This window comes from Mycteria americana, chromosome 3 (genome assembly GCF_035582795.1).
Source record: "Mycteria americana isolate JAX WOST 10 ecotype Jacksonville Zoo and Gardens chromosome 3, USCA_MyAme_1.0, whole genome shotgun sequence".
NCBI classification, from domain to species: Eukaryota; Metazoa; Chordata; class Aves; order Ciconiiformes; family Ciconiidae; genus Mycteria; species Mycteria americana.
The window spans coordinates 68,694,745-68,715,847 of record NC_134367.1 but is presented as its reverse complement, the minus strand read 5'-3'; the positions used below and the strand labels follow the sequence as shown (position 1 = coordinate 68,715,847).

At 43.2% G+C, this 21,103-nt stretch overlaps 1 protein-coding gene across 7 annotated transcripts in view; it reads left to right on the top strand.

The window, feature by feature from the left end:
* PLAGL1 (PLAG1 like zinc finger 1) overlaps positions 1 to 21,103 on the top strand; it is a 50,618-nt gene that overhangs the window by 17,408 nt on the left and 12,107 nt on the right. For 6 of the 7 annotated variants that reach the window (XR_012775277.1, XM_075498891.1, XM_075498890.1 and 3 more), the window contains 3 exons: positions 3,202 to 3,244; positions 18,409 to 18,564; positions 19,646 to 19,758. Coding sequence is in view for 5 of the 7 variants with exons in the window: in XM_075498891.1 (XP_075355006.1) it covers positions 3,226 to 3,244; positions 18,409 to 18,564; positions 19,646 to 19,758 (288 nt within the window). In the remaining 2 variants the exon portion in view is untranslated. The remainder of the gene's footprint in view (positions 1 to 3,201; positions 3,245 to 18,408; positions 18,565 to 19,645; positions 19,759 to 21,103) is intronic. The other variant, XM_075498894.1, reaches the window with a different exon arrangement.

Here is a 21,103-nt window from a genome sequence, read left to right as displayed (position 1 = left end):
CCTTTTGATTGCAGCGGAGGTGTCTCATAGGTGTTTGTGTTGCTCTGGACCGTGCTACTCTTCATCTGAGTGCCTCCGATGTCATTCTGACCTGTCACAGTCTCCGTGTCGAGGTATGGTCTTCTGTCCTGGCTAGTGTATGTGCTCCATCTTCTCCATGCCCCCTCCTCTACCACCAAAGTGACACCACAGAACAATTCAACCAAACCTTAATTGGGGTGTTCATGGACCACAGTGTCACTGGAACATGGTAGATGGCAGATGTGTGGGGGACGGGGAGAGGATGGACTGAGGCTGGCCTTTCTCATGACAGGAGACTGCTGTGGACCAGATGTGGGAGGATGAAGGTATACTACTGACTCAAACCATATGGAAGGGAAGAGCTTGTTGTGTTGTGGTGGTTTACCAGGTAATTGCCCTGCAGATTGAATGCCAGCAAAATTAAATCATTTTGCCTAGTAATTCAGTGGGGGGATGAAATCTTTATTAGTTGATGGCACTGCTCTGACAGTGACAACATGTAGCCTGCTGTTTCTGGGGATGACAAAGGTTGGCGTATGTACAGTCACATATGGATGCCATTAAAGTTCAATGTTCCCTCTGCAAGGCCTAAATTCTTAGAAATTAACACCATAGACAAGTGCCTCACTCTCAGCCAGAATGGAGTCAAACTGCAGAGTAGTTTTTTTGCAGAAAGTGTTTTCTGGCTGATGGAAATCAGGCCAGGACACTTGCTGCTTAGGAAGCCTGCTCTCAGCATGGCTGTTTTCACCTGGAAAGAGGACTTGCTGATGTCCTTTTAGCATGCAGGCCCCTTTACTGCTTCTCTCTCACATGTACACGCAGTCCCAGTCAGAGACAAAAGCCAGTTTATAAGCTGTGTGTTCACTGGAGGCAGCTGTTTTGGCAGAGGACAGAGGTTACAGAAGAGAAGTTGATGTGCTGGCACTTGTGTTTCGTGCCTCATCTGCAGTCCCCTTGATCTCAGACAGAAGTGATGGACCAGCAGCCTGCCTGTTCTCTGCCTGGCTTCTTGTAAAAACAGACAAACTGCAATACTGTAGGACTTGATTAATTTGCTGAAACATAAGCATCTAGTGCTGCCTGAGATGCCCTGGGTAGCCCTGCCTGGATTCTAGCTCCTGGTCCAGGAGGGACTCTTTTTTTCCTGTGTAACCAATATTATAGCTATCAGCCTCATATGGGTGCTTCAGATGTCGTAGGGCACACCACAAAAGACACAGGATGCTTGTGCATGGGCAATGGAAGCATCTTTCCTTGTAGTGTCTTCCCTGCTGAAGGTCTCTGATGAACTTCTCCCTGTCAGTTTTGTCCCACTGATGTTAGGGAGTGTGTGCAGCCCAAAGGTGGGAGGAATCTTTTTGGTTTTGTGTTGAAAATACGAAATTTCTGCAATAAAGACTACAGTATACCTGGCAACTACCCCTCACCACCCACCACTGCAAATCACCCTTTAAAATGCAAAGATTGTACTTGTCTTCTGTTTGGTGAAGGCAGCATAGGCTTGAAAGACATGTTAAGCATGTGGGAAGGAAAGACCAGGCAGCTCTCTATATGTCAACATCAGAACTCTTCCAAATTCCAGAGTACAGAGCATCTATAAAATATATTTCTTCTACATATTGCCTTTTATGCTAGGATTGACAATTTAAATCCTTGGGGGGTTGATTATGTTGTGATGAGGCAGATGAGATAGCAAGTCTGATTTACTAACTTTGTGTGTCTTGGTCTTGGGATTGAGCGCTTAAATGAGGATATGTAAGTTTATCAGTTGTTAACTTGCTAATGTAACTGGCATACTTGTTATGTTGCCCAGTAATGATGAGCTGTATGTACATCATTGTTAAGTAAATGCTGGGGGGAATGCTCAGCATGGTTACTTGTGTATGCAGGGACAAACGGCATGTCCTCAAGCTAAGGTGGCAACTTAGGTGCTTGCAGTGGATCACCAGAAGTGTTATCTCAGCCTTCTCAAACTTGAAAATGGCACTACGGTGTGTGCGTAGATTTCAGCAGATAGCTGGATCCCGGCTTCCTCCTCTGCTTATGGACAACCTGACAGAGTCAGCTTCTTCCTTGGCAAATTATCATCAGCAGGCTACTGACTCCTCTCTTCCTCAATGTGCTCTGCATTCAGCTTATCTTAACCACTTTTTTACTCTCCTTGAGTCTGTTTCGTCCTCAGTTTTCATTATTCTTTGCCATCCATTTTTCCTGTAATCTTTATTGCCTTCTTCCATACTCCTCTTCCCTCAGTTCTCCCAACCAGCTCCAAATAACTTGGAAGTATCTTACTAACGATCATTGTATTTTTAAAAATGAAGATGTTTCCTTTGACCCATTTCAGTCAGCAACAAAATACTGTTGTCTTCATCAGAGTCAAGTTTTCACCCTAAATCATATACATACACCTTCAAACGCTGCCTGAAATTTTCAAGATTTGTACAGGACACAACAAAATGGCATAAGCTGATGTGATTCGTACTGTTATTTGCATGCCCCCTTATTATTACATGTCTTATTATTTCTGTTGCTCCAAGTAGTCTTATCCACACGTTGGGATCCCACTGTGTCGGAGACTGCTCAGACAGCCACAGAAAACTCAGACTCTGCTCCTATGAGTTTTAGTAAAATTTCAGTCAAAAAATAGCAGATGAATGGGAAGGGAGCAAGATCAACAGAGTTCAGCAGAAAGCTAGAAGTTTCCAGAAGTCTTTCAAGAGAGCAAATAAAATGTCTTGCCCTATATCTAGTTAATATTCCCTTTGACTTTGCAAGGGTGAGGACTCTTAAGATGAATACCAGAAATAGCAGGCTTAAACACAGAATGGCATGCAATGGGGTAAAGTACATGGCACCTGAAAATTCTGTTTTAATAATAAATGTTAATGAAGATGTGGGATACAGTGAACTGCTCTTAATTAAAATGCGTTACATTTATATTGTCAGTTCACATTGTTTGTGAAATGAAATGGAATCGTTTATTAAGGAGTAAAAAATAGAGGGATTTACTCTTTTCCTCTACAAATTGAAATTCTTCCTTGTTAGATTTCCCTAGATATGTTCTCCTCATTTCCTAAAGAACTAAAAAACTACGCGTATGATAACTAGCATGAGGTTTAAACGTGAATAGTGCTAGTTCAGAAAACTGATCATTCTTTTTTCATTTATTTTATGTAGGTTTCCTTTGCCTGATCTGTAAACATGTCCACAGACCTGCTATGTAAGTACATTTCCATCATCCCACAGTGATTTTTTTTTTTGTACCATATGTTTTTATCAGATTCCCAGATGTGCTCATGATTGATGTCTTTTATCTTAAGTATAAAGTCCGCTTTTACATTTGCGTTTCTTCTGAGACATCTGTGGAACAATATTACCATTATAATCAACGGGATTATTCTTGGGAGTAAAGCATGACTTAATATGAGTAAAATTGTAAAAATCTGGCCCATGTATAAGAACAGACTGGCTCATTGAGACTTAAAATTACAATCCTATCTAAAATTTTTATCTATCTTTGGCACAAATACCATCCCAGATTACTACTGAGTGATGTGCTTGGGGTTTTTTAATCACTTTCTGAATTTAAATCCTGTGTTTCCAAGGCATCATTATCCAAGTCACATCCAAGTCTCACGCCTCATCGCTATTATCCATCTTTCTTTTTCAACAGCAAAGAATAAGTACGTGGCATATCGTTACACTTTGGTGTCATAACTACCACAAAAAAGTACTGCTCAGGTCTCCCCGATACTCGCACTCTCTCACTCCTGCCTAAGCTATCTGCAGCATTAAGCACATCTTCTATGCCTATTGATCTGATCTACGTGCTTTCTTTTGGAGTCCCTCCAGTGCCTCAGCTGCCATCTTTTATCATTGCCTCCAGGGGCTGCCCAGCTGCACACTGTGCAGTGTAAGAGAGGGGAATTTCAGAAACCCATTTTATCAGTCTCCAATGCTTCCTCAGAGGAACAAAGAAAACACTTTTTTTTTTTGTTCAATAACTGTAATCAGTTAATAAGTATAAAAACATCAGTGGCTTACTGGCAGATAGCAGCGATATCTGTACTTCAAGATGAAGTTATTTGTGAAAGTGCATTTTTTGAGCTTTATCTGCTAACTGGCAATTTTGGGGCATGCTTAAGTGCCATTTAGATACACGGAGAACTCTAAAATGAGGAATGTCATATGCCTGACTGTATTGTATACAACAGGCAAAACCACTGTCAGGAGTGAAATGTTAAAGAAAGGAGAGAGGGCAGGGTGACTGCACAGTGGTCCTGGTCAAAATCACTTAAGACTGCTCAACTCTACTCGGATGTTTAAGCTGGTTTGACTGTTTTAGCTAATTTATGCCCTGGCAGTTTCATTTTTCTCTCTTCAGCTCAGCGTCAGCACCTCTCTCATGCTTTTCCTAATGATCAGTGGGTTAGAGAAGTTGGCACCTGCGTAGAGGTTGAAGGAGTTGGGTGTGTTCAGCCTGGAGAAGAGAAGGCTCAAGGGGAACTAGTTATGGTCTTCCAGTACAAAAATGGTGGTTATGGAGAAGGCGGTGGAAGCACTCTTTCCCCAAGCATGCACCGTGGCAGGACAAGAGGCGATGGCCACAAGTTGCTTCAGGGGAGATGCTTCTGGATGTAAGGGGCATTTTCACTCTGGGATTGATTAGACATTGGAATAGGCTGCCTAGGGAAGTGATGGAATTTCCCACACTGGAAATATTCGACATATGGCTTGACAGGGCCCTGGGTAACGCTAATCTAAGGGCCTACTTTCAGCAAGAGGCTGGGCTAGTTGATCTCCACAAGTCTCTTGCAACTTAGGATAATTCTGCAGTTCTGTATTTCCTTGTGTCCTCAGCTATCTTATGTGCAATGATCAGTCATCCCTACCACCTGTCCCTAGTCTTCTCAGTATTGTACCGCTTCTGCTGTGGCAGGTCCTGTGATACTCGGTCATGCTAGAGGGACAGACGTTTGTCTTCTCACTTGAAGACATGTGAATAGCCTTGAGGCAGTACCAGTGCTGAGGGCACTTTCCAGGTTCCAGCTGCTGGGAGTACACATGCATGTGGGGTTCATGACAACCACGTAGTGCCTTGGAAAAATGTCAGTGCACAGGAGGATGCTAAAGAATAACATGGCAAATCTGTGCAGATGTGAAGTGACTCTAGATCTTTATGACTATTTTTATATAAACAAATAGTACAGAGCCAGCCCATGAGCTTAGTACTGGCCTATGCTAACAAGCAACACCAAGGTGTGTTTTGGGGATAACATCTACCAGGCTCTGTTCCAGGTAAGGAATTTGGATGTAACCAAAGTGTTTGTGGGGGAAAAGGGAAGGAGGTGAGGAGCGTTTAGACACATGGAGCTGATGCCAGGTGGTCTCAGCACCAGGGAACAGTCTCTGGCTCTTACTGTTTAGTGGTAGACATGTAGCCTAACCTAAGCCTGACCACAGCATCGTCTTTCACTAATGTTTCGTTCAATACAAAGTCAAATTCTAGGATTAAAAATCCTGTTCCAGGTCACATTAATGAAGATTAGATGTATAATTAAAAAAAAAAAAATCTAACCAAACCAGAACAAAACCCCTTAGATTCCTAGGAAAAAAATGCTGCAGTCTGGGGCAAATTGCACAAAGAAAATGTCATGGCTGCACAATACAAGGGCTGCTGCAGCTAGACCTCAAACTCGAGCACCTAAGTCTTCAAGCCTGTGGAAATAAACTGAAAAAGCCAACGTCCCAGTGAAGTTTTGGCACGATGAATTTGAGGTAGCAAGTGTTTCTCTGTTTTAGATGGAGAAGCTAAGGAAAAAAAAGAGAAGTTTGCAAAATGTCTGGCAGCTACTGAGGCTCGGCCGGTCAGGGAAGCAACGGACTTCCCTTGGAGCTTGTTTTTCTTTTTATCCTTGGATGAACTAGCGTGCAGTATATTATGCTGCCTGAATGTAGGGGTTTGTCACGGTTAGCGCCGGGGGCTGTCCCGGGAACGTAGGAAGGCGACGGGCGTGAATGGAGCACGCGGTGGTCGGTGGGGCTCGAGCCCGCTCTTTGGGAAACCTGTCGCTGCTTCTCTCGGCCTGGCTGGCCAAAGCCAGGCAGGAAAGGAGGTGGGTCTTTGATCCCTTTGTTGTAGCTGCTCCCTGGGAATTTGCTGAAATCAATGCCCTGTTTTCCTGAAGAAATGAATGGCTATGCCTAACTAGCTTTGTGAAGCGCCGGGGAATTCACCGCTTCTGTTTATTGACAGCTGAAAAGGAGCACATGGTGCTGAATGGGTCCTCCTGGGGAAACAAAACAGAGCGGAGTTAGACTTAGTTGAACACAGGGGCATTTGGAAAAGTCTGCTGAAGGAGGATGGCATGGTTCCTGCCACCTTGTACTGGCATAGCCTGACTTTTTACTAAAAAAGCCATTTTGAAAAAGGTAAGGATTGTTTTGATTTCCCATACGTAGTGTGATTATGAAATGTTTGCATTTGTGTTCTCGAGTGCAAAAACAATGTTTGAATTGTGTTCTGTCATGGGAAACACCTGAGTGACTCTTGTGCTGTTTCTAGCCTCTGTGTATGTTCGTTTGTTCTTTATCTAATAGTGATTAATGAATATGAAAAGTAATAGGAAATAATTCGGTATTTGGGTGCTGTAGTCAGGTCCTGAACATCAGTCATTTATGTAGGCTATTACATGCAGTTCTTTATGTCTTTGAGAATCAGCCAAATTGCATCAGATGATTTCTTGACTGGTACAAATCGCTGCGTTCATACTTACACACAAGGCAGTGACTAACAAGCAGGCCTGTCTGGCAGAAAATCTGGGCATCTAAAAGCCATTGAAATGTAAGGATATATTTCCAAACCTCTGTTTCTATGCCTAGACTCGAGGCAAGAGATGGACTTACCACTATGCTTGCTGGTTTTAGATGTACAGTTTTTTTGTAAAGACAGCAAAGAATAGCAAGAGGAGGATGATAATGAAGAAGCAGTATTTTCTTCATGAGAGTCCAGAACAGTTTATCAGACCAAAGGAATTTGGTGTGTAATTCATATGTAAATTTTCTACTGAAAACAGGAGAACAAATCGCCAGAGTTTCTATATTAGTTTCTGGGGTGACTGAAGAAAAACGTTTCTGAGTTCAAGTAGCTACAACTTTCAGGTGTGGCCAACTTGTGACTGCAGGAAAAAAAGTTAAGTGATGTCATTTCTTCCTTTGTCAGTTTAAGTGTAAGGGCAGGCTCCAAACGGAATAATAGCTGTCCTGCGAGTAGGAATTGCTGGTTTTGTGTTGCAGACCTGCTTCAAAGTGTCTGTGCGTGTGTGCAGTTGTTTGAAACCTCTTGAGTAATCCCCTCATTTCAGGAGAAGTGCTTGGGAAGTTTCACGTTTTATCAGAGTATTTTGTGTTCCTCAGTCTGGCATTTTTGCTTTGAGTGTCTTTGAGCTAATAATCTTAGTAGTTTTGTCTCATTTTGCTCTTCTCTGCAGCAGATAACTTATCTGTTTTTCTTGGAAGCATTGGGGCTCCATATGCAAACATGCCTCCTTTAGAGTACTTTGCGATCCTGAAATTGAAAATACATTGCTTAACTGCAGTGTCAACATTGTTGCTTGTGGCGTCTGCCTTTAAATCTCCAAGATTTTCAGAGGGAAACGCAAAAAAAGCAAATGCATTTATAATTTTGACAGAGGTAAAAATATTGAGCTCAGGCAGGCTGATATCGATGTTTGTGAGCTCTGTTGTCATTATTGTTATCCAAATGTGTCAAGAGTGGCCTCACTTACGTGTATTTATACATGACAGACATTGGAAGCCACTAAAATTTAAAGCTAAAGCTGATTTAAATTTAATATTTAAGTTGGAAAGGAGGTATATTTGTAGGTCATTTTAATGCTATAGTCTAGATGTGTCATGAAAATGTTGACCGGTGAGGGTTTCTGGGTAGTTGTAACGGTGTAAACAGTAAAGAATTATGGTCATGGAAAGCTCAGTGGCAGAGCTCTTTTCATTAGTATAATGGAGAAGAAAGTAGGTGGTTCATGTGTGACACGGAAGGTGGCATTTGTTCTCTTTACTTGGGCAATAAGGCAAGGCATAGTGTGTTATATTTAACTTACTGGACTGTGTTTAGGCAGAGGTGTGTAGGGAAGTACATGGGGATGTTTTGGCAAGACAGTTCTCCCTTTGCCTCTTCTAACATCAAGGGTCTTTATAAAATATGAATATCGTTGTGACCTATTGGCAGTGTTGAAGTGGAAGGAGAATAAAATAATTTATTTCCAACCAATAGAGTAAGATACACCAAATACAAAGTGGGATATGTGAGATCATACACACCTCTAAGTAAATATGCGTGTTAAATGACCAGGGTTATACAAATACATATCTGAGGAATGGTGCATTTCCCCCAAGGTGATGCCTTTACCATCTGTTGATCTTGCTCTTCAAGCTAGGGAAGTGTGAAAACGGAAGCAAATTCTTTGCAATTTTGCTATGCAAGGTTCCTTCTTAGATTCTAGTAATAGAGACTACTGTTATTTTTATTTTTGTGTCTTTTGGAAATAGTTTAAAGAAACTACAAATTAATCAGAAACAAATGTAGAAAAAGTGTTTGGATTTTATTTAATCTCAAACTGAGATCACTGTTAACAGGAGAATAAATAGGGCTTTATGGAGATACATTATAATCTGAGTTGAGTGCTTCATGTGCAGAAAAAATCTGCCATTTTTTCTAAACCCACAAATAATACTCTATAGTCACATACTTTTGTAATTCTTTATTTTAGAGAACTAGACTCAAGGATGTCCTTATGCCTGAGGAGAATAGTTATTGTAAGGAAAATGTACTATGTTGCCGCCTGATCTGTTGCTGCCAATTTTAGTATCCTTTCTTAGTCAGTCTGTTAAAGAAGCTCAAGTGGACATAATTTCTTTAGTACAGTATCAGCCAAGACATTAGATAATTATCTTGTGGTTCCCATTGAAAGTCTTTAGAGTAGAAAAAAGAAGTGTATGTTAGATCTCAGGAAAAAGAGAACAAGTAAATGGAAACGAAGATACGACACTTGCACGTGTGAGTATTTTTTTCACAGAAATACATTTTTGTGTCTGTTCAGCAGCGGAGCTTCCCAATGTCTATGTTTTTTTTTTTTTAAAGAAATCGCTTCATGCCTTAAGAGAGGAGAATAATTTAACAGGATCATAAAGGCTAAGGATGAGAGTCTCCTACCCATTTTGTTCCCAGAGAAGCTGGGAATCAAGCATCCTTTTCGTGTTGGAAATTAGGCAAGTAATAACAGAAGTTGTTGGCTGTGTCCTCTGTTATGAAGGTGATGCATAGTAAGAGCTAAAGCTGTTCTGCTAAACTGTTAATGACCCTTCATTTACAAAACCCAATGCTTTTAAAAGACGACTCCTACATTTCAGTATTTTAACTATATGCTTTAGGATTCATTAGTTAAAAAAAAACCCAACTTGTTCTCTTGGGTGAATTGGAATACTAGTAGGAGGTTTGGACAGTTCACTGAGAAAGTTAACTGATTTTCCAGTTTTATTCAGACAGTTTCCACTGAATGTAATATGGATTGGAGTGTTCTTTCAGGATTGGCCCTCCAAGGTCTCAGCCCCCACCAGTCTTAAGTGTCCATGTATTCACTTCTTCACACGGACTTCCTTCTTTCATAATGTGGCTATTCACACAGCAGTAGAACAGAGTGTATGGACTTCTACCTGCAGAAGTGGGTCCCGTGGTTTTTACACTGCGCTTTTATTCCCGGTAGCTGTAGCTTGCTTCATTTAGTTATTAGCACCTCTAAAGACCTCAGGTTCTCCAGCTGCAGGATTAGTACAGCATCTCTTCGCTCTTGTCATGTCAGGCTTCCTCATTGCGTCCTACACTAAACTCATATTTCCTTCTCCAAAGTGTGTCTACCTGCGTGGTTCTTCCTACCAGTAAGCAGCTAGAAATGTATCCCAGCCACTAGCGTCTTTGCTGGGAAAGTTCCCGCAAGTCCATGTTGAAAGTTGTGTCACAAGTGAAAGAGCAAGAGTCGATTTGGGCTGGTTTCCTAAGGAGAGGTGGCTTTTGTCACCGAGCCCTCCACCAGTCTCCTCCAGATGACATCTGGACTTGGTGGCCAGTAACAACCAAGTTCAGTGAAGGAGGGAGAAACCCAATCTAAGGTTCCCTTTTAAGGGAATGTTGGAAGGGTTGGAAATATTTCAGCTAATTAATACTAAGCATTAGTCATTCGAATCGCTGTGCTTTGTTTATCACAATTGAAACTGTGGTGTTGACCTGCCACGAATAAAATTGTCGACTGTATTAATGCAGTTGATATGGTGTGTGTGGCTGCATGCATATGTATTTATACATACATACATTTAGGAAGACATACGTGCTTGAGGGTTTTTTTGCTGGAACAAAGATAGAAGATTCTGGTGTCTGTGTTAAATTACAACAGTAGCATTGGTGTTATCCACTAAAAGGTCTGACACTAAAATAAATCAACCAGCCTGCCAAAATCTCCCCAAAAGAAAAGTGCTCAAGACCAATTAAGGCTAATTCTGCTGTGGGAGGTAAAACTAGTGCTGTGGGAGGTGTAGATTGGGGGGGTCCAAAATGTGGCCTGGGAGCCACAGGGTGCTTATGAGTAGTTTGAATATGACTCCTTTGATGTCTGTCGGTATTTCTGTGGACAGGGGGATTTTAGTTTTGCTGTCTGCGGTATGGAAGCGGTGCAGTTTGGACAGTGCTAGTGAAGACCTAAAGCAAGAAGGTGTCACAGCCAGGAGCCACAGCCTTGCACCAGCTGCTGCTGGCTGTGCGGGGAGATGAGCAGAGTGCAACAGGAAGGTTTGGCTCTCAGGAAGCTTTTGCTGGGCATTAGGACCAGGCTACGCTGAGTGAGGCTGTTTCTTGTAAAAAATGGCAGTTGTTTCTGTGCATTTGCTGTTAACCTCCTTCCTTGTTTCTGGATCTAATTTTATACAACTTCATGCCAAGCCAGTGGAGGGAGGGGGAGAGAAGGAAAAAAAAACCCTGAAAAATCCAACTGCATTTTTCAATTTGATTGTTTGAAATGTATTCAGCTTTCAGCAATGAGAGAAGTCTCTTTGTTCATGCTGATTAGAAGCTATTACATATAACTACGGGAAGTGACTTCACTTGAACTGTGCTCGTTATGTATATTGGTTCTGATAGCAACCAAACCCCATGTGGTGTACCAGAAATGTGACACGTACGTTTTAGTCCCAAGAATAACCAGAAAAAGAATTTTTTTTTAAATTAATTTCAATCAATCAATCAATGCTTTGATCTCAAGTCATTTTTAGATGAATGAACCTACCAAGAACTTTGATAAACCGGTTGCTCAGACTGCAGAGTGAAGTTAAGCTTGATAAACACACCTACATACTTTCCCTGCTGTTTATTTGGTTTGGGTTTTTTTTTCTTTTTTTTTTCTTTAAGTTTGCTGGAAAGTCCTATAAGGTACTGCCCTTCCAGGCGTTCAAACAGTGAAGGTAACATCTGTTCAGCTGTGAAGCTTGTAAGATATAGCAGAGCACAGGTATCCTGCTGCTGCACAGGCTTCATGGGATCCTGCTAAAGCTGCTGTGTGCAGTCCCATTGCTGAATTTCACAGCCTGGCTGCGCTCCTTGAGGCTTCTCTAAACTGTTTTGCTTCTAAGATTTGCTAGACAGAAGGAGCACGGTAGAAGGCCTCGTCGGGGTTGGTGGGAGGATGACTGTTTATGAGAGGCTGGTTAAATTCCTTCTGGCTATGCCTGTCATAGTACTTCATGGCTGCCAGGCGAAAAACTTACTGTTCTCAGATGTGCTCGACTGTCATCATGATTACTCCCTATTAGGAACTAATAATGAATCATAGTAGTTGTTATCATTTATATGTTTGTATAACAAATAGCTTTGGAGTTCTAAAGAGTTTACGTACTTAAACTTGTGTCTGCCAGGAAAATACACGTGTGCTTTGCATTAGAAGATTTATTTACAGTCAGATAAGTGCTGAGTCTCCCTTCTAGAGGCATCCTTCCATAACAACAGCCGTGCTGGACAGGATCACACTGCTGTGAGGAAGGAGCGGGTCCCTTGGTGGATGATCTCCCGCTGCCGGAGACCCGAGGATGTACCCTCCCTCCAAATCTTCTTTCCTCTTGGGAATGAAGGCAGGGGCACGGGGAGGATGGAGGCGAGGTGAGGGAAAGTGTCACTGCAGATCAGCATCTGGGTCAGGATGCCCAAGGGCTGGGCTCACCTGCAGTGCGGGGTCCCAGTTTTAGGGAATTAGCTCGACCTCCCAGTCTGACTGAACGTATAGGGCGGCAGTAAGGCATGTTTGCCGTTTTATTTTTTTGTTTCTGTCTCCAAATATAGTAACTCATTTTTTAAGTTTTACATTTTAGTAGAGCGAGGTCACGTTCCTATGAATATGTTTAATGTTAAGAATGATTGCTGGGATGTTTGCTAACCACCTACTGTTCTCCTGCCTGGGGAGAGGGGGCCCCAAAAGAGCCGTAGGCGTTCACTCGCAGGGTGCCGCTCACCCCTGCGCAGGACCAGGACTCCTCCTCCCCCTCCACCAGCATCTCGGGGGCTTTGGTCCACTCGCCGGCAAGCCTGAGGAGGGCAGTCGGCAGGGCAAGGCCTCAGCAGGGGAGCCCATGCTGCTCCAGCAGCATGTCCCACAGTGTCTGTGCTGGTGCCACCAGGCAGAGGCTGTGAAGCTTCAGGGTCTCCGTGTGTCAAAGATGTGGGAACTCACTGCTTGAAATCTATGGAAAGTTTTCCTCTCAAGCACTTAGGAGTAAATCTCCTTTCTCCCACCCCACTTCTTTTTTGGGGGGGTGTTATTTTGGGTGCGGGGTTATGGAAAATACAATACCTGCTTCCCAAATAATATGCTGTGTGGTGCATGAATGTGCAAGTTGCAGTCTTTGCTCAGGTGAGCAATTAAGATTGCAAAGTCAGCCCGGAGTGTGGTTTCCTGATTTATTTATTTCTTCTGTGCAGAGCTGAGCAGTTGTAACTCTCTGCTACTACAAGGTTTTGTTGTATAAGATAGAAGAGATACAAAAAGGAGACATTGAAGAAATGTTCATCTATTTTTGTGTTGGACTACGGAATCAGTTATTACAGTTAAAAAGTGCAAATCAGTCAGTAGAAAATTTAGCATGACAAAATATCAGAAGTTATTGGAATTTGAATAAAATTCGTATCTTCTGAATTCTGGTAATTATAACGAGTTCTATTTTACTATACTGTAAATAGAATGAATTATTAATCAGTTAAGAGTTTCAGCTCCTTTGTACATGCACTTTGCACATCAAACTTAAGACATGTAAAGGCTTCTTTCATAAACATTTTTTACAGAGAAAATGTGCGGTGGTGGCCCACAATAATGGGAAAATAACTTGGGATTAACTGTTTGCTAATTGAGTACTTTGAATTTTTGCCAAATAAATTATATTGTGGAACAAGGTTTTCAAGCTTTTCCAGCGAGGAGTGCTGCAGAACAAACCACAGGGCAGGAAAACCTCGTGTACCTTTGTGTAAGAAGAACCAAGACTCGCACACTGCACATGCAATGTATATTAGACAGAAAATTCCACAAGGTATGTATGCAGCATTCCTCTACATGAAAGCTGAACAAGGGTAATGGAGCAGTACAGTTTTACTCTGGGATAAATTACTGTTGTTTGCTATGCAAATCTTATGATTGTAATTAGGCTAGGATTTGGAGGGCTGTGTACACTGATCTTTGTTCCTTCTGCACACGGGAGCTAATGCTAATGCTGCAAAACAGCACAGCAAATGTCGAGCACTGCTCAGCCGGACGATCGTTTCTCGCAGGGCGTCTTTGCTCGAAGTGGACGTTTTAAAAGGAATCATTTACCTCTGTCTTCACAGGGCACGTAAATCATACCACAGGCATCTTGTGGGCCACTGAAGTGTTCAGGTACCATAAAGTCTCGCTTGAAAGTAGAGGTTGCAGAAAACGCAGGAAGGACTCTCTGATAGGCATCTCGCTTTTAGCAAAATGGTTTTAAAAAGTGGTGTTCTGCCACTGATTGGTTAAGGAGCTGGTGGTATGTTTGAGCTATCACGACAGTGATTGCAGTTCCTAGTATGGCTATGTATAGCTCCCGTTATCTCTGCAGCCGGACTTTGTGTAACTGCAGCCTGTGGCTCCTTGCCCACGCTAATGAGCTCTCCCCGAGGCCGGGCTTGTGCCTGTGGGGGTGGCACGGCGCTCGGACGGTGCCACTGTTTTGGAAACCCGAGTTTGTTAACTGTGCTCGAGTCCAGCTGGCCCGAGCTGCCGTGCCAGCTTGGCTGCTGCTGGCCGCAGGAGCTCGTCCCCGTGTAGCGTGGCCGGCCCCAGAGCCGCCTGGAGGATGAGGCAAGCTGGCCACTGAGGCTGCCTGCCAGGCTGTAGTCCGCAGCAAATGAGAGCTGTCACCTAGACCTGGACTGGGGGGAAGCACCAGCATGGTGAGGACGGTACAGGTGAGCCACTCTCACAGCCCGTTTTCCTCCCTGGGAACGTGGCTGCCAGTGTTTCGGTCAGCCCATGTGGTGGGAGTGCGTCTCGCAAGCAGCGGGTGTCATTTTTCCAGTGACTCAAAGAGCAGAGGAAAGCCATAGCTGCCGACCGTGCCTCATGATGGCTGGGCAGAAGTGGGAGCAGATGCATTCAGGGGCAGGGGTAGCAGGCTGGGGGTGTGCAGGAGACGTACCCTTCTCTTAGCCCGTCCAGTGGCGATTCGCAGGGCACGAGCGGCGATTCGCAGGGCACGAGCACCTCGTCTGTGTGATAAGGTGGTGGCTGCACACCCGCAACCTGATCGGAGTCTGCACCTGCACCCGTGCTGGGCTCTTCTGTACGCATGCCTCCCTGCTGCTGCACTGGAGCTCAGCAGAATAAAAATCTTACCAGCTACAGGATCAATTCCTTGTGTTGTTTTATCTACAGATAGATAAAAAAGGCATTATTTGGAACTTTTTCAGAATCATTGCAAAGACATAGAGAAAGAACGAAGAAGTACCCTCTAGGGGACAATATAGCACTGCTGCTCTAAAGATACAGTAAATGACACGATCTGTTCTTTAACAGCTTGTAACTCCTGTGAATCTTGTTTATTTCTTTTTGTTGCCTGCTCGTCTAAATAACAACAAAGCAGAGAAATGGAGGCAGTTTTACTTTTTCTTGCATGCTTGCACATTATCAAGTATTCCTGTAAACGTGACATCTAATCTATTCATTTTGTTTGTGTAAATACAATTTAAGGGGGCAGGGAAACTGTAAAAGCATCAAGTGAGGTACTAAAGTGCCTAACAAAAAGCAGAAAAAGTCTTCTTCACAGAAAGTGATTTTTCTAACCAAGTGTATTTCATTCCTAGTGCTAATATGACAAAGTGTGTGTTTCCGTAGCTGGATGCTCCATATTTCAGAACAGGTTAGAGTGTGGTCTGAGGCTGTTGTTGGAAAAAATTACATTTTACTTAAGCAGCCGAGTTAAAAGTGGGCATAAAATCTGTGTGAGCTTTGCAAACCAGTGCCATGCTGCAGCTGTGATAATGCATACATTCCTTCGCCAACGGCTTCTGTAATTTAGCATTGAAATACAAAGGATCCTGACCTGGTCTGTAATTATCTCGGAGGAAGAATGTGAACTTGACAGTTTTGTGCTGTTAGTTTGGGGGGAAGAAATTACAAAGGCCCCTGTTCCCCAGGGTAGTCCCTGAAGTTGTTATATTTACAGTGATCCAATCCTGTGCTTCTGGCAATTTTTAGTGTGCAATAAATTCAGAGTCAGGATATTAACATGCTGGTGTGGGGTCTGAAATACTGTGCAGCGAATGTAATTCCGAGATGACTGACTTATTTAACAGGCATCCAGTTATCTTCATATCCCATGTAATGAAACATAGAAAATCCTAGAACAAACCTTGGGCAGCTCCAGATATTTCAAGGTGCCGTGCAGCGATGCCAGGTCAGAATCCCAAGCCGTACTAGCAAGGTGCTCAAAAAAACACTTCCAGCTCTGAAGTTAATTTCATTCAGTGCTAGCTGACAGCTTCATCATGCCGGTTGGGCGTACCACCTGGGGAGCCATCTCTGGGGCCCCTAACCTCAGTGGCATGCTTGGCACCTGTTTGGATGCGAAGCGGTCCCTGATTTTGGAGGAGTGCCTCCCCAGCACCCATACCACGTGAATTGTTTCAGACCTTACTTGGATCCGGAGGACCAAGGGGGGTTAGCTAACGGGGCACTAGTGCCGAATTTGGAGGCCGATTCAAAGGAGACCCTTTTTCCCTGCTTTCCCTTTCCAGCCTTCCACTGAGCTGCCCACCCTGAGGCCTCCGCGGTGGGCACTGCCCCAGGGCGGCTGGAAGGTTTGCTCAGGAGCTCGGTAGTGATGAATCACAGAGGCATGGCATGGCTTGATAAGGTCGTGTACTTTACGATTAGATACATCCTCCCTCTAACAGCGGTTCTTTGTCTCCGTTTTGGTTTTGGTAATGTTTTTCAGCAGTTTGCATACAACGACGCTCCGAGCAGGAGCTGTTTGACTTGAGACAAAGTCACTATTATTCTAGGTAAGCTCAGGAAGCCCTCATAATTTTGTTGCCCTCAGAAGACGTAGATTGTTGGCAATTTATTTAAAAGCCAATTAAGTTAAATCACCAAGAAAACAATTTTTTTTTCCTTGCAGCCTAGCTGTAAAGGACTTTCGGGTACATAAAACAGTGTGTAACAAGAAAAAGCAGCTGTATTATTTATTTTTGTGCATTTTAGGTGATGGCTGTTGAGTGGCATGTTCTTTATCTGTAGCACTAGCACAAAAAATCATGTATTTCAGCTATTCATAGCGCAGGTGTGCAGTCTGGGAGTCATGGCAAAGGAAAACTATTACATGGTGCCCAAATTATTGAAAAATATGGACTACTGCAGTGCCTGCCATGCAAGTCTACCTCCTCATTTAGAGTTGATGGAGAGCCCGAAAAACTCAGTAGGAACACTTCAGGCTTATTTGGGGACATTTTGGACTAGACTCTCGAGGCGTGTAATTTAGTCAAATGCTTGCTTGTGTTTACAAACATTTTCAAGCTACCCAGAATATGGCATTTATGGTGCTACTGTCCTTTCTCAAAGACCATCTCCGACGTCTCTCCAGGCGGTGTCTCCTGAGCCCTTATGCTTCTCTTGTCCTCTCTTTGGCTACGAGCCCCTGTCTGTGGTGAAGCCTCACCTTTCCTGCTCCAGTCTCTGCTACAGCGTCCCGTGGCTCCCTCGGACTCTCTCGGCTGTTCTGGCTCCCCTCCTCTGCTGCTTATTGCTGCTTACTGACTAGATTTGCTCAGCAGAGTTTTCAGAAGTAAAAGAAAACGAGGTAGTCGTGGATGACCAATATCAGCTTTTCCTTTTAACTCGGTTGTAAAGCATTGTTGGCTTGCTGGCTTGGTTTCTACTGTCTATAAAAAGGTTTTGTGCAAGAAGTCCCCTTTTTCCCGTCGCCCTGTGTGACACCAGTGCTGGGATGACCTTCTGCTGGAGAGTCTCACTGCTCAGTTGTGTCACTGCTCCATATGAGTTTCCCTGACAACCAGTTTGAGCTACGCTGAACCAAAAATACCTCACTGTGCTGGGGGAAAGTCAGTTTGCATACGTGTATTTCTCATTAATGACTTCTCTGGATGGTTTGTGTGTTCAGCCTGCAGATGTCATTATTGTGAACCGATGACTTGGACATGCGGCGTGCCCCTTTTGCTTACTTCCGCAGGCAGCACGGTCTAGGAGAAGGCTGCCCTTGCGTGATTGTCAACTGAGTTGTGACTGTAAGACCCGTCGTACTCATTTTTTCATGATACGCCGAGGTCTCGTCTTCTACTGAGAATGGTCTGTGCAGGCTCACAAAGTCACAGTGATCTTTCTTGGACTCCTTGGATCTCTGCAAATTACCTTGGTTATTACGAGCAAACTTTGCCCTTCTCATTTCTGTGTAAATATAGGCACCTTGATTTATAGGTGTGCATGCTGCGAGCTCCAGTTTTGCTGCCATCCTAGTCTTCAAAGGCACGGTTTGCGACACCTCCAAATGAACACGCATATAAATCTTTGGAGGCCAGGACCCACCAGTTTGCACAGGAGAGAATGCACAAACCGGAGGTCTTATTTCAAACCTTCCTAGTCCAGTTTTGGCTTGCAGATAATCTTTTCACTACCTAATGCAGAACAGTGGTGTGAAGAAAAGCATTGGTAATTCAAGATGTGTTCTCAAGGTGACAAAATTAGGAGAGACTAAATTGGAGAGCAGTATGTCATTTTTAGTAACAGGTTCCCTTTTCTGGATTTGTAGGGTGTGAGGATTGCGGTAAAAGCCTTATAGGAGAATGCAAACTCCACGGACCACTCATCAAAGCTAAAGATAGGGTTATTCCTAGCCGAGCCCGTCTCACCCTACCTCATTACCTCACTTTGCGAGTCTTGGAGCTGCGAGCTGGAAACCAGCAGAGTAAGTATTTTAGCTCTTTTCCCCACATTTGAGAAAGAGGAGACAAAAGTACTAACACTGGCTTGTTTTCATGAATAACTCAAGGCATAATCATTGGGCATTAACAGTATGAAGACTACTTTATTTTCAGCTGAGCGCAGCTAAAGCTCTCATTCAGCTACTGTTTTTTATGACTGATTTCTAGTAACCTCAATGCATAGGGTGACAGCAGGACATTAACCAGAGCTGGTGTGACATTTAGCTGTGAGCAATCAGTTAGCTCTGTTCAGTCAATAAAAGTTTAATGAATGTTGAATTCGTATCTAATAGTAACAGCCATGCAGTATTACATGTTTTTTTTTCTTTTCCCTAAGCATGCAAAACAGGAAAGAGTATTCAGTAAGAGGTCAGAAACAAAACGGTAGATAACATCCCTCACCCACCCCCTGCAAACTCAAAGGAACACAGGGGGTTAACTTACCTATTGCAGCATCTTCAGTTCATGTTATAGAAAGACTGTTGTTTCGGTCTGAGGGCCGGGCAGTTTGAATGCCCGAACTTGAACAAGGGAACTACATCCTTAGTGTGCAAATTTTCCACAGCTACCTGTCTAAAATTGGTTCTGCCTAGATTGTATTTCAGAAGGAGAATGACAAGGTGCCTGTTGTGTCACACCATTAGTATTAGGCAGGGGGATAACTAGAATGGTTAAGACGGCTAATGTTGTGTTTTTACAGGTTCTCTCCACTTATACTGGGAGAGAACAACCTTGTAAATTATGCCAACAAGCAGAGCACTATGATAACATCAGCTTGTAGATTGAAGAGTATCAGCACATTTGTGTTGCATACTCAGTTTAATATCCTGTCGTGGATTTTAGGCACTTTTATATTCAATGTAATACCCATTTTTAAAAAGTCTCTATACCTATTTACAGCCTTTTTGGATTCTTCGTGTTAGAATTATTTACCTGGGTTGTCTAGAAGAAGGATTCATGTGTTCACCACTGTTGTGTTTATCTCCATTTTCACAACTGTAAATATACAAGAAATAGTTTGTGATGTTTATATTAATATTAGACTGGTCTTTTTTTTATTCACAGTCCTTGGAGTATTTGCAAAGAAAGTAATACAGAAGAGGACGCAGTTCGGTCCTTATGTTGGTCAACTGTCTACAAAACTGACGCGCTATGATGAGAGCAGGCTAGTCCTGCAGGTAAAAACCCGGTGACTTACTATGAAGTGTATATGTGTCTTTAACAGTTCATATGTATTTATGTATTCGAACCAGTCAATTTGCCTTCAAATCTAATTAATTAATTGTATTTCTGATCTGTATCTATGAATTTAAATCGTGTTATTAGACTGCACAGCATAGCCTGAAGTACCAAAATGTTCCTGTATGCTGTGTTTTCTAGAAGTTTGCCTTTCTGCTTTCTACTTTTCCCACTTCCAGGGTGATTTACCTATCAGTCTAACAGCTCTTGATAAACTTTCAGAGCACAGCTACTGAAGGTATCCAAGGATAGTCCTGTCTTCCCAAATAAAACAGAAGGATTTGTGCTTGATACCATGGAACTGGGAGGGCTAAGTTTGTGCACTGAATTAGCAACAGTGGCAGAAATATGCACTAAGGCAGCTGCTTAGCAGTGCAGGGTTGGGAGAACACTTCTTAATAATGGTATTATATATAAACTTTGACACACAGGGCACTAACTCAGTTTATTTAGTCAGATTGTTATTTAGGGCTGGTACCATCCCCTGCTGCATGCGCAGGTACTGATCATCTCATCTGGACCGTGACACTATTGTTTGTACTTTATCCAGCGCAAATAATGGCCTCCCAGGACCACCCTAGCTTAGACGTAGCTGCATGCACATCCTTTCCCACAGGAATTCCTTGGGAGTGATAACTGATCATGATCCTCTACACCCTGGTCTGCATTTTGCTGCATGGGGTCGTGCCTGGGCACACTTCTCTGTCACACAGCGAGTCTGTGGTCAAGCCACAGCCTCTGTCAGGACTTCCTGACAGGTCACAGTTCTTCCAGAGCCTGCATTTCATATCAGGCCCTCTCACCCCCCAGGAGAAAGGGACCAGCAGCAGCTGTCTTGTAACATGCTTTATGTCTTCATTTGAGCTTTCTCCAGAAGCTTGGGACTGGAAAACACTGTCTGTTGTGGAGGAAGGCATAGATACTGATACTTCAGTAATTTCATTTGAGAGCAAAAGTAATAACTTCAGTAATTGCTGTAAACTTAATTTGCTCATGAAAGTCATGTGAATGGTCTGCCAGGAAACTAACACTGTCTTTCTGTGGGATTTTCATGGCATGTTGACACCAGAGAAGATTTGTTCTTCTCCATAACTAAATTTCTTCCGTCTTTTTATGAGACACTTTAATTCTTACAAATGCAGAAAACGTACTTCTCTAACAGGCTTGCGAGCATGGATGAGCTAAGCACCCAGTTCCTTCCTTGCTATTGTAAACCACACCCTATCCTCTATCAGTCAGCCCCGTTTGCTTAAAAGTATACAGTGATAAGCACAGCTCTGGCTG